The 13,267-nt window shown below is 37.8% G+C and overlaps 1 protein-coding gene across 1 annotated transcript; it reads left to right on the forward strand.

The window, feature by feature from the left end:
• Positions 1 to 319: 319 nt before the first annotated feature.
• On the forward strand, positions 320 to 12,174 carry LOC102788232 (neuronal acetylcholine receptor subunit beta-2-like). Its single transcript, XM_087842615.1, has 8 exons — positions 320 to 448; positions 4,765 to 4,910; positions 6,882 to 6,926; positions 7,036 to 7,145; positions 8,007 to 8,533; positions 9,713 to 10,203; positions 11,310 to 11,455; positions 12,050 to 12,174. Exons 1-8 carry the CDS (start codon positions 403 to 405, stop codon positions 12,063 to 12,065), a joined length of 1,527 nt encoding a protein of 508 aa, XP_087698741.1. The 5' UTR covers positions 320 to 402; the 3' UTR covers positions 12,066 to 12,174.
• The last annotated feature ends 1,093 nt before the right edge of the window (positions 12,175 to 13,267 follow it).

The raw sequence follows: 13,267 nt of genomic DNA on the forward strand, positions 1-13,267 counted from the left end.
AACAAGTTTAATGTGGATTTTTTTTGGACACCATCGTGGACTTGTCTACTGGATTTGGATCGAGAGTTGCTTGCTGAGGCGGCTGCGCAAAATGGGCTGCCCAACTCCCGCAGGATGCTGTGAAGTAAAGGACCATCATGTTGCCTTTGGCAAATAGACACTTTTTACACGTGATATATTTTTTTTAAACCATAACAGCCAAAGTTTCTGCGTGTTTTCCAGCAAAGGAGAAAACACCTGAAGCACCTGTGTGAAAAAAAGTAACAGGGAAAGCCGCGAGGTTGGGCTAAATTGTCACTTTTGACATTCAAGACATTTCTGGTCTTTTTTATTTGATTTAAAACATTTTTTAGAAGACAGTCATTAGAAAGAAGCAACTTAGCGTAGTGAAGCGGAAAGGAGATGACTACCAGCACTGCTCTTGTGCTCCTCATTCTCTCTCTAACAAGTAAGTTATTATCTTTTAAATATCCCAAAGTGGTACGAATATGGAAACACTTCCTGTGACAAGTTTACTGCTAAGTTTAATCTCTCTCTCTCTCTCGCTCTCTCTCTCTCTCTCTCTCTCTCTCTCTCTCTCTCACACACACACACACACACACACACACACACACACACACACACACACACACACACACACACACACACACACACACACACAGAGTATACCCTCATAGGTAGTGATTATGGCCTGAAAATAGGCGCGATGCTCTTCCAGAGAAGTCGATTTAATCACGTTTCATTGAACTGCAGAGGAGATAACTGACCTGATTGAAGACTCAGGTGTCCTGTAGCAAAGGATAACATTAATGGTGCCACAAGAGAGTCTTATATTAACTGTAAATCAAATCTCAGGAGTACAATCCAAATGATTGTGCTTCAAAGTGTGGAAAATCTTATAAAAGACAAATTAAAGGAAGAGATGCTTTTCTAGTTGATACTTCTCTATTTATAATCATGTAATTAGTGCAATACCACTACTCATCTATAATAAATGTAACATTTTGGTAGTTGTGAGAGTTATCTACATGTTTTTTTTATTCAAAGGGATTCATAAAAGAAAATCCTGAAGAACTAAACTTCATATTTCTGTATTTCACTTCAGCTTAATCAAATACATGTTATTATTTCACTTTATAGTAATGTATTCAAAGCTTTTAGACTTTTATATATTACCAAAGTCAGTATTTGGAAGTCCGTAGTCTTTGCAAATATTAAAATAATATTTCAAACCATTCTTCACATGACAATTTTTTTCTTCTTCTTCATTTTATAAAAAAATCCCAAATAATCCAGATCAGACTTGACTAACGTCATTTTTCTAATTTGTATGTATTTGTATGATTTAAACTCTTCCTCAAACTTCTACTCCCACCTCCCCACTCTTAAAGGTAGAATATTAATAGTAGTAGTAGTAGAGTAGTAGCTGCAACCCAAAGTATAGGGTTTTCTACTTATATTGTCCATATACTGTATCTATAACCAACAGATCATCCTCCCTGGAAAGGTACAGTTACAATTATCTTACATTATCTGTCTTTTCTGTATTTGGATTCTATAAAACTGGACTCATGCTGTTTACAGGACCTCTGTTTTTCACAAGAAGAGCCGTATTTGATGTGTATTTGTGTTTCTGAGTACGGGAATTTAAAGCAACCACAACAGCATTCTGCAAGAACGTCCTGAGAAAGTGTGGGTGGTGTTCATACTCTTAAAATACCCATAAGTAAAAGCAGATGTTCCCTTGAATAATTAAATAAGAGCCTTGTTTTGTCTACCACCAAGAAAGCACCATCTCCTGTTTTTTAGGCAAAATGTGGATCTCTCACTGCCTTAAAAGAAAAACTTCCTCTTACTTACCTGACCTTGATTTTAGCTTTTATTTCAGAGAGTGGTGCATTGTATACATGCAAAACTGGTTAAGCTTGTAGGTTACGCTTTAGCGTTTAAGCTAGACCTAAAATACAATAATTTTTCCAAAAAAAATGAAGACAAGCAAAAGGCTGAGCCATCAATCTGTAGATTTTCTCTTACAAACTCTGACAAAGATCAGCTGTGGCATGTAACATAGTCAAGGATTATTCTGCAGCATCCATCAAGAGAAGGCAGGAGACCCTGGAATTGAGCTTTAAATGATTTAAAGGCTGTAAAACATCGAGAAGCGGCAGAGCACTTCCCTGTGTCTTCCATCATGTTGTTGTGAGTGGTTGCATTTCTCTGAAGGCCTAAAGATTTGACTTGGACTTGTACTATGCAATGATCTGTGGCACCAGTCTTCCATCACAGCGTCAGTATTTTAATCTTAATGAGTCTCATCACTGGAGATTACTGGTAGCTAAGCTGTTCTTAATATAAAAGGTATCAACAAAGGGGAGCTTGGCGGGTGGGTACTCTTGAGTGATGAAATTTAAGTCACTGCTACCCCCTTGAAGTAAACCCTTCCATACTTGTGAATGTGAAAACTCTAATGCTGCCATAATCGCAAGTCTAATTTCACGAGTCAGTCCCATTTGTAACACACTAGATGTTTGAAATATTTTTTATAAAAGGAAATTGAGAAGAGTTTATTGCTCCATAATAGGTTTGAGGCTTTAGTCACTTACATCTAGTATCACCCTCTTGATCTGCCATGTTTTGACAGGAAAGTGAAACGTCTTGAAACAGAGAATATCTCTGTTGCTTCAGTTTGAATAGCAATGTTGCACAAGTACAGTATCACAGTAAATACTAGTGAATGCAACAGCTATTATCCCCAACAATTGATCATGCACGCATAAAAAAATGCACTAAATCCTGTCAGAGACTCCAGGAAGTTAAGGATCCTGGTGAGACCCCATCCGTGGAGAGCCTTTTCACTTCCTACTTATGTCATTATGCTGAAATTGGCTGCAATTTGGCCAGAGAGTGCTTGTGAGTTCCTCAACTAATTGGATTTAGTGAATCTAAATTACTAAAAATGATTAGCACCTGTTTCGAAACAAATGCTCATATCCTGTTACAGTTTTAGCAGACATACCTTTTCTTTTAGGGAAACCCATTTTGCCCATACAACACTAGCATTCCGCTAATGTGTGCTGAATTGTCAATTTAGGATTTACAATAAGTCATCCTACCTCAGTGGTTCCCGTTCCAAATGATAGTAACTACAACAGATGTTGGGAACATGGTTAAATCAAGACAGAAGCATCTGTAACAAATTCCAGCTTCGGTGGTCGATTATGAATGCTAGCAGTTTGCCACGGCAAGAAATTCTCTGCTACTTGTTAGATGCATGAAATCAAAATGCCAGCACCACAAAGTGGATCATGATGCATAACATCTCCAGTACTTACAGAGAGGTATTCCATTGCAATCCTGCAAAAAAACCAAAAAAAAATCTGAAAATTGAGCTATATTGCTTGCCAGAGGTTCAAAGAGTAGGAGTTTTCCATTTTTGAAATATCCGTAAAACAGTCAGGGAATACCTTGTAAAACAGATTAAACAAAATGAGCTTCAGGGCTGCCGCATTTTGGTGTCTTTTGATAGACGTTTTCCTTTGTTTTCCCTTTTCTTTATGCAAACCTGAGAAAAGTGACCTTTTGTTAAAGCTCCATATTTATTGTTGAGATTTACATGTGGTAACTTTTGACAACAAGTTGTTAAATAATACCAGAGCAGCACTGCAATATTAATACATTTACTGCTTTTTTCCTATTAAACTTCTATTCAAATCTCCTGTTAAAATGAAGAACTTGGTATCGACTTGATTCATATTTACATACAGTATTTGTTCTCGTATAGCTACTTTAATGACAGCCTAATTTGCTGGGCGTAATTTAAACATTTCTATGCACATTCATACATTAACACATAGTATTGAACTCTGCTGGGGCCACTTCAGAAGAAATATAAATGTGATTAAGCGGTTTAGCTTTCATTTGAACAAATAGCTTTCCTCTTACATAAAGAGATACTTGAGGTTCTTACTTGTTGGCAGATCATTTATCCTCTGAAGTTAAAATAAACTGAGAGCTAAAGATTTCTCATTTAGTTCTAAGAGACTCACTTGCCTCTCTTCAGCTGAAACCACTGATGTTCACTCTGACATGAAAACTTGAAGCAGCAGGGTGCTGCTAAAAAAAAAGAACATCCATGCTCACACAGCCTGCACTGCATGCAATCTTGCAAAAACAGACAACTCATGTGCTACAGGGAGGGAAGCGGTCCAGATAACCAATCCTCACTGCGCTGTTGTCAGTTTTGTTTGACAATGTGGATATAATAGCAGCTGGAGCATTTTGCTTCTGATTTATTCATACAATTACTTTTATATAACCAATAATTTAGGGCTCAGGAAACATAAAGCTTCAGGGGCTGTCTCACCGGGATGCTTGACTGGAGCCTTGTGTGTTTCTGTGCTCTAAAACCCTGCAGTAAAGTGTCAGACTGCAAGATGTACCCATGCTCACACTTAACCGAGAACACGTGATTCAGCTGTAATGCCCTCTGGTAAATTTACTTTGTTAACAGACATTGTTTTCAGAAACAGACACTTGCACACGCAGGATACAAAGATACACTACACACCTACCAGTGGCTATGAATCGCCACAGGGCAAACACATGGCCTTTATGAATGACATTAGTTATTGCCTCTGCTTTTTCAGGCAGTGGAGTTGCATGTAATCATGTCTATAATATTACATATTTTAAACAGATTCATTTTTATGTTTAAAGCTCTTTGATTAACTGGATTTCTTTCAATATTCTGTATTTTCTCTGCAGGCAGCTGGGCAGAGAATGCAGAGGAGCGCCTGGTAAACTACCTTTTAGGTCCAGAGCACTACAATAAACTAATCAGACCTGCTGTCAATAAGAGCCAGCAGGTCACCGTCTCCATACAGGTGTCTTTGTCTCAGCTCATCAGTGTGGTGAGTACACACAAACTGCATCCAAATTATCATGCATCAGAGTCTACTGGGCTCAAACACCGTTACCTGAAATAAATGAAAAATTGGACTTGTGACGATTTAATTTGACGCAATCAAAACCCATTACAGGCAGCTCGTATTTGATGTGATTCACGTGAAGTGTTAACATGGGGATTGACTCACTCTGGATTATTTGGTTATTTGCATTTCACCATTGCCTTTATATCCCTTCTACGGAGGTGGCAGCTTGATTACGGCATGATCTTTATTAGTTTGTAGAGCTTTGTGACATCATATGTTCCCACGTATTGCTTCGGTAGGGCTTTTCACAGGGGATCATTTACACAGGTGTTTGCTAAAGACATAAAGGCTAATAAAGCATCTGTTCTATTTATATGTCTCAAGAAGCCATGAATATGAGTCTGTATGTACACAGAGTACCAGGACTCAGTACCAAAATCAGCCGTCATGCATCCCTTTATATACATGTGTCACAAAAAGGGATTATTCTAAACTATTTATGTCTTGAAATCAGCTAGAGCACCTGTATGGATGTGCAGTCTTGTTTCTCTCCTCTTTTCTCTTTTAGGAGTGTTCAGCTTTTTGTTTAAACACCGAACTGTGCCTTTAAATGCATTACAGAAGTTTTTATAATTATTACGTGGTGACTATGTAACCATTAAGTAGTGCTTTAATGGTCCGTTAGTCTCCTTTAAGAAGGAAAATAGCGACATAAATATTAAAGAAAAGAGCAGAATTAATTTTACATTATAATGTAATAATAATAACTTAATAATAATTCATGACACTGTCGCAGTTCAGAGGCTTCTAGGTTGTAGAATAGAAGTGGCAACTTTAAACTGCCTGTAATTGCGAAGCTCTGAATCTATTTATGTCTCTTTGAGTTGTGCTTCTCTTCTCCAAACTATTTGTTTTACCATTTGGATATATTACTTTATGGTTGGATTGTAAAATGTACTATGGTTTTTTGTTTTTTGTTTTTTTTTGGCCTGTCCCATTTGGTTCTTTAGCCGTCAGAATTGTTGTCTGAAGACCAACAAGGATACCCAATGGATTTATTTTGCCAAATGGATCATCATGGCATTGCCGTATTGGTCCATTTGATCGACCTTTGTTTTTATTATTTATTTTTATTTTATTTTCAGTTGTTACAGACGGGACAGACATGAGTGAGGGATAGGAAAGGGAGAAAGAAAGAGGAAGGAAAAGAAAAACAGAAGGGGAGAGGGACAGTGAGAAAGGGGGAAAAAAAATATCTCCTGGATCACCTGTTGAGAGAAAACAAGCCAAAAAAAACAAAGCAACATACTAAACACAACACCATCGCATTAATCTAGCTAAGTGAAAATGTACTATGTTAATAAGTGACCTGAATAATTCATTTCTGGGTTATTTCAGTTTTTAGAATTTTTGATCACCTGTTGTTCTGTTTCACAGAACTATTATTATAAGTCACTGCAACTAAGCTTTACTTAAGGTCTTCACCTCATGACATGGGCTTCTAAAAGCTTCTTGTTCACATTACTTAACGCACTACTTTCTGCTCCTCGGCTTGAACACCACCTAAGCCAATGAAGTGTTGCAGAATATGGTTTTAAAGCCATTATTTTCATCGTATTCACTAATGATCATGTTAGCCTCCATGGCTGCGTGCGCCTCACCAGAGGGTTTAAAACACCATTTGTCTCAGACAACTTTGATTCGAACCTTTCCATTCATCTCAAGACAAGACAGTAAACAGGCTAACCTTAGTATCACAGTAAGTCCTTCCTTTGAGGCATTTGTAAAACAGGCTTTAAAAATTTTTTTTTTTGCTCCAAAATGTTAGTGTTATTTCATGCGCTCATTAAAGGTGTGTATTGATTTATTGCTTTGACCTTTACTCAAAATAAAAATAGCATTATGGGAAGTATTATGTAGTTTTAACAGCTGACTGATCTTTGCTTTCAGAATGAGAGAGAACAGATAATGACGACCAACCTGTGGCTGTTTCAGGTACCTACAGTCTTTTCTCTGCTGCCCAGTTCTTATAGAGTACCTTGTATGGTCAGTATTTGGTCTTTTGGTCAAAGCTACAGTTACAATAACAAAGGCTCCTCCGCAGGAATGGAACGACTACAGGTTGAGATGGGATCCTGAGAAATATGAAGGCATCAAGAAATTGCGAATACCCTCCAAACTTATCTGGCTTCCTGATATAGTGCTCTATAACAAGTAAGTATGCAAATTTGATCCCAACCGAGAGAGACTTGGCTGCTTTTCTGAGTTTAATTTATGTGATTTGTACATTTTTTTCACTATAAAAAACAATTTAAAGCAGGAAAACTAATTCCTGTGGAGGCCTTGTATGAATGGATTAAACCATTATTTTATTAAACCGTTCTTAATATTATGAGGTTTTCGATCATTACCACTCATGTTTTACACGTTGTTACTAAAATGCAAAGTATTTCAGTGGGAGCTGTGTAATTAACAATTTCCACAAACCCAGTTTCTCTTTATTATTAGTGTTTTATATTAACATTCCCATATGGTCTAGTGGCTAGGATTCCTGGTTTTCACCCAGGCGGCCCGGGTTTGACTCTCGGTGTGGGAAGTTAGCAGTTTCATGTGTATAGTTAGGATTGCTAGTAGCTGTTATGTGAATAATTCCAGTGCTGATGACAATAATAGCATGACCTGTGCTATCATAGAACTCTTCTACCACATGCCAACATTTAATAATTTGAGCCCAACTAATTTACTGTCTGGGCAAATATTTGCTATTTTTTGATATACAAGTATTGCAAACAATATTCATTTATTAGGAAATTAATGAAAATGAAACAAGTAAAGAATAAATGGAAGAAGCACCCCAGGAACCATCTTACAAGAGTTTATTTGGCACTCCTAAATAACTACACATAACAAATGCTAGAAAGTACAAATAAATGTTGTCCAATTTATTAGATTTTTAAATATTAGTATTAGTATTGGTTAAAAAAAAATCCTGTGTTGGTCAGACTCTAATTTTTCTTTCCTCTGCATTTGATGTGCTTAACGATCTTTAATCCTTTATTTCCAAACCTCCTATAGTGCTGACGGTGTGTACGAGGTTTCCTTCTATTGCAATGCTGTGGTCTCAAACACGGGGGACATCTTCTGGCTCCCTCCAGCAATCTACAAGTCAGCCTGTGCCATCGAGGTGCAGAACTTCCCCTTTGACCAGCAGAACTGCACTCTCAAGTTCCGCTCTTGGACCTACGACCACACAGAAGTAGATCTTATCCTCACCAGTGATTTCGCCAGCCGTGACGACTTTACCCCGAGTGGAGAGTGGGACATCGTCTCGCTCCCAGCACGCAAAAACGAGGACCCCAACGACATAACCTATCTGGACATCACCTATGATTTTGTCATCAAGAGGAAGCCTCTTTTCTATACCATCAATCTGATTATCCCCTGTGTGCTGATCACATCACTAGCTATCCTGGTGTTCTACCTGCCGTCAGACTGTGGGGAGAAAATGACGCTTTGCATCTCAGTGCTGCTGGCACTCACTGTGTTCCTGCTGCTCATATCAAAGATAGTGCCACCTACCTCTCTAGCAGTGCCACTCATAGGTTAGTCATATCCATATTTGTCTATTTGCAACAGTTTGTAGCCTAGGGCAATGAATATTTGGGTTTTTACTATATGTACAGACACTTTATATAAATATAATAGTTTAGTGATGTGTGTAAGAAAACATAAAACAAGAAAAAAGTAGTTTTTCAATTATGGATTAATGCCATTTATTTACAACTGAAAGAGCTACACCACATTTGAAATAGGCTTATATAAATGATGGGTCTTCACATTTAATTTCTCATATATGATTTGTAAATGTGCTTTATGACAGGTCAGTCCTTTTTCTGCTTGCCCTTCACCTAATTTTTTATTATCCTGTTTACAACCTCAGCACAAGGAAATTAAAAAAAAGGTGATAAATATTATAGCTGCCTGAAGAGGCAGCTGCTCAGATTATGGACAGTTTCACTCCGGTGAGCACGAAGACTCACCGGATAATAAATGTTTAAGTTCAACCCATTAAATTACTAGTGTTATACATGTACCTACACTTAACATTAATATACTGCTTTTGGAGATTTCAGTAGGAACACTAATGGAACAGAAACCAAACAGCTGAAAGTAATGAAATATACTTCATTCTAGTACTGCGCCATTCAAAAAAATGAAGGAAATGCTTAATTATAATAGTATAACACGATGTGGGAAGCACACCCCAGTGTCATGCAAACGTATTTCACCTGCTTTGGTGCAAATGAAAGTGAAAGCTATCACCACTCTTTGTTTTAAATAATATCTACTTTTATAACCATTTTAAAATTGTAGTTTTTTACTTAGCATTACAGTATTTTATTTTATTTGTTTTCAATGACTGAACTGATCAAACCTTACTATTTTTAAATTGGTTTTATTATTCTATTTTCTCTTTTTCTTAAATTATATTTGATGTACTTTTATTGTAGCTATAAACCATTTTAATTTCTAATATATTCTTTCATCATTTTTAATTTAAAATTGCTTAGTATGGCATATTAACACCTTTCAGTTAGCCTTTTAAAACAGTCTTTATTAAAAACGTGTTAGAGATGCTGCTGGTTGTTATTTGAGACCCAGCTATTATTTGATTATTGAATAACACATGACTGAAGACTGAATGCACTATGATTAAAGGCAGAAGTAGTGTTGGTAAATGACAACATCTGATCATTTCTCCGTATCTCATTCTGTTAAAGGTAAATACTTAATGTTCACCATGGTGCTGGTCACATTCTCGATTGTAAGCACCGTCTGCGTCCTCAACGTCCACCATCGCTCACCGTCCACTCACTACATGCCTGACTGGGTCAAACGGCTCTTCTTAGTCCGTCTACCTACCTTCCTCCTCATGAGGCGTCCAGGCTCTTCCAATGTTCGTGATAAACTGCGCCGGAAATACACCAGTCGGAGTATTGTCTGTAAAAATAACACCCAAAGCAGCACAAACAAAAAGCAATACTCAAACATCAGACTCGGTGGCATCAGAACCGACGCCGACGCTTTCTACGTGAATGAGGATTTGGCGCAGCGGTGTTGCTGGCCGGCTGGTGACATCCCGGATGGTGGCGGTGGCTTTTCAGACTTCCAGAGGCCTTTGGCCAATCAGTTAGATGCAGATCTGGAGGAGGCAGTGGATGGAGTGAGATACATAGCTGAACACATGAAGACAGAAGACGACGATGAAGGGGTAAGAAAAAATGATGATGAATAGGGGAGATAGGGGGACACCAAAAAATTTAAAGGAATAGAAGATAAAATATATTCTTGCAGAGACATAAAGAGGAAAGGAAAGCCATACAAAAACAGATTATGGAGATGCATGATGTCAGACAAGCGACAAGGTGGAAATGGAAGATTACCAGGGCAAAATCAGATGTGAGACGAGCCATATCTCAGTGTTCAGTGTTTGCTTTTGTTCTCTTGTCATACAATTGGAATCTGTCAGCTATATATTTTACTATAGACATTTCTAATGTCATCAGAAAGGTCTCCACATACTTTTGTGTAAAACACACGCTGACTGAAGCACAAATCATAAACCTCAGCTCTCAGATTTAATAAATATTACAAACATGCTTAGCATCTGTAATTGTACTCTTTCTGAATGACATGCTAACCCATAGCTCCAGGAGATGTCAAACATAAGGCCCGGGGGCCAGAATCGGCCAGTCAAAGACTCCAATCCAGCCCACTAGATGTCTAGTGATGTGAAGGAGAGCATAGGTTTTATTTCCATACATTTTACAGTCCTAGTGATAAAAACCACCCCACAGCCATTCATACTACACCGAAGTAATGAAGTAATAGACAAATAAATGACAGAAAAGTTCTTGTTTTTTCAACTAGCTACTATAGAAACGTTTGTTTTTTACACACCATGTTAATGGTAAAATAATGAAATAAAATAGGAAATTAACAAAAACATTCTGCTTTATAATTACAGGACAGTCTGTGTCATGAGCTACCAGAACGTCTTCTGTCATTTTACATTTATTTTTTACAGTTTAAGCACAAAGAGTTGTGGTGAAAGATTTCTTTCATGAAAGAAAACAGCATTTCTTTATTGTGTAGTTGAAATTGCACTTCTTTTTCCTGCATTGAGATATTTCAGGGATTAAAAGCTTATACTGGTCTGTATGTGGCCTAAATGTAAAATGAGTTTGACATTCCTGCTTTACAGTGTTTAGGTGTAACAAACACTGAACTGCATGTAGATTTAACAAACTAATTTTCTTTTGACCCAAACATACAAACCTTAACCGCACAGGTCTGGATCTGTTAATGTGGTTCTAGATCATAGAAGACTGGAAGTACGTAGCAATGGTGATAGACCGTCTGTTCCTGTGGATCTTCATCTTGGTGTGTGTGGTGGGAACTCTGGGACTCTTCATGCAGCCACTGTTCCAGAGCTATAACACGCCCACTGCTGATGAGACAGAGTGAGTCATACACACTATGAAATACACATTAACATACAGAGCAACACATGTTTGAGCCTGGCATGGGCTCGTATTTAAAATTCTAAAAATAAAAGAAACTGTCAGTTTTCTTTACATATCAGAGATCTCCCATCCCCCCTTTTTTTATTTGTGTGACATGCCTTTTTCTATCACACACACACTCATTCACACACACACACACACATATCTGGTTTCCTATTCTCATGGGGACATCCCATTGACATAACAACTTCCCTAGCTGCTTACCCTAACCCTAACCATCAAAAATGAATGACTAACCCTAACCCTTCCACCTAAACCTAACCATAACCGAACTGTAACCGTGACACTAAAACCACATTTTGAGTGTGAAAAATGCCTTCAACCCCGTAGGGATCTGGATTTTGGTCCCCATCAGTATAGTAAATTTCACATTTGGTCTCCACCAAGATAGTAAGAACCCACACACACACACAAACACACACACAAAGGATAGTTCACGCACAGCACAGCATTCATGCACCGGGTGATTTGTAGGATTCAGGTATATCTTTATCTACACTTGCTTTACTTTGTGTGTTTTTCTCCCTGTAGATATGGAGATTTCTAGGTTTTCTGTGACTGCAACGTTGAGAAGCATTACAATGTCTGGCTGTGATCTACTCCTAACGATTAAATCTGACACATAACCATCCGGTGATGAACTTCAAATGAACATGGAATCAAACCAGTTGCGTAACGTTTGCCTGTGCGTTTCCCCACCTTCATCGAAGAAACTTTACCCCTCAAAGTCGAGCAGTTTCTGTCAAGATGATGAAGACAGTGCCTGTGGACAGTTGTTCCAGAAAATTGTACAATGTAAAAAACACAAAGGTGATGAAAATGATAGATGATTTGCAGTCCCTGTTTCATTTTGGACTGACTGCACTGCTGATGAAAGTGTTTAAGGTTTTAACTGTGACTGTTTTTCTCCCATGTTGCTGCTCCAATGAGGCCTCTCCTCCCCAGAGTCGGTGATATGAAAATTGTATGAACATTTATAACAGTGGTACAAAAGCGGAACATAATTTCTTTTTTCTCTACATCAGCCTTTACTGTAATAGGAAGAGGATTTTGTTCTGCCCACCTTTTGTCTTTGTGGAAGTATTAACGCACCATTTCTCTTTCTGTCTTTTTCGTGTTCCACTTCAGAGCACAGTGTTTCATTTCCACAATCCACCTCCCAAGTAACGTTGTAACTCTAATGCAGTGTCTTATTTTGAGAAATGTGTGTTCTGCTCTTGGTTTCTCTCATTGTGTTTTTTCGCACATGCTTGTGTATTCTCTTCTTGTCTGTCTTTCTATGCCACAATCACAAGGCCTGACAGAGGAAAACAGTTTGAGAAATATTGATAGAAGTCTTGAAAATATGGATGAAATTTCAAATAGATGTGACAGATGGAGCGAGTGCTGTACACATCACGCATTTTATTTCATATGAAAAGACAACATTAATTCTAGTTGTGTGTCTGTTTCCCTGTCCAAACAGCTCATTTCCACCCTTCACTTTTTAACTGCCTTAAACTTTTGTTGGACACCAGAAGATTAAAAACCTGTAGCTGCACCATGTTATATGTTAATGATCTGACACTGACTGTATTCTAATTCAATATGTTGAATAAAAAATGCTGTCAACTTTAGTTTGACCTGTGCTGTTTCCTCATCCATTTGCTAGAAGGTCACTTCTTAGATCGGCTTTTCTAGTAGAAGACATTTCAAAATGTGATGATTAGAAGTCGAAATACATTGGCTGCAAATATAATAAATATGACT

Source organism: Neolamprologus brichardi, chromosome 6 (genome assembly GCF_056152115.1).
Source record: "Neolamprologus brichardi isolate AB-2024 chromosome 6, ASM5615211v1, whole genome shotgun sequence".
Taxonomy (NCBI): domain Eukaryota; kingdom Metazoa; phylum Chordata; class Actinopteri; order Cichliformes; family Cichlidae; genus Neolamprologus; species Neolamprologus brichardi.

Coding starts and splice junctions, on each gene's coding strand:
- LOC102788232 (XM_087842615.1), top strand. CDS start 403: ATGACTACCAGCACTGCTCTTGTGCTCCTCATTCTCTCTCTAACAA. Junction 449..4,764: donor CCTCATTCTCTCTCTAACAA/GTAAGTTATTAT, acceptor TTTTCTCTGCAG/GCAGCTGGGCAGAGAATGCA. Junction 7,146..8,006: donor GATATAGTGCTCTATAACAA/GTAAGTATGCAA, acceptor AACCTCCTATAG/TGCTGACGGTGTGTACGAGG.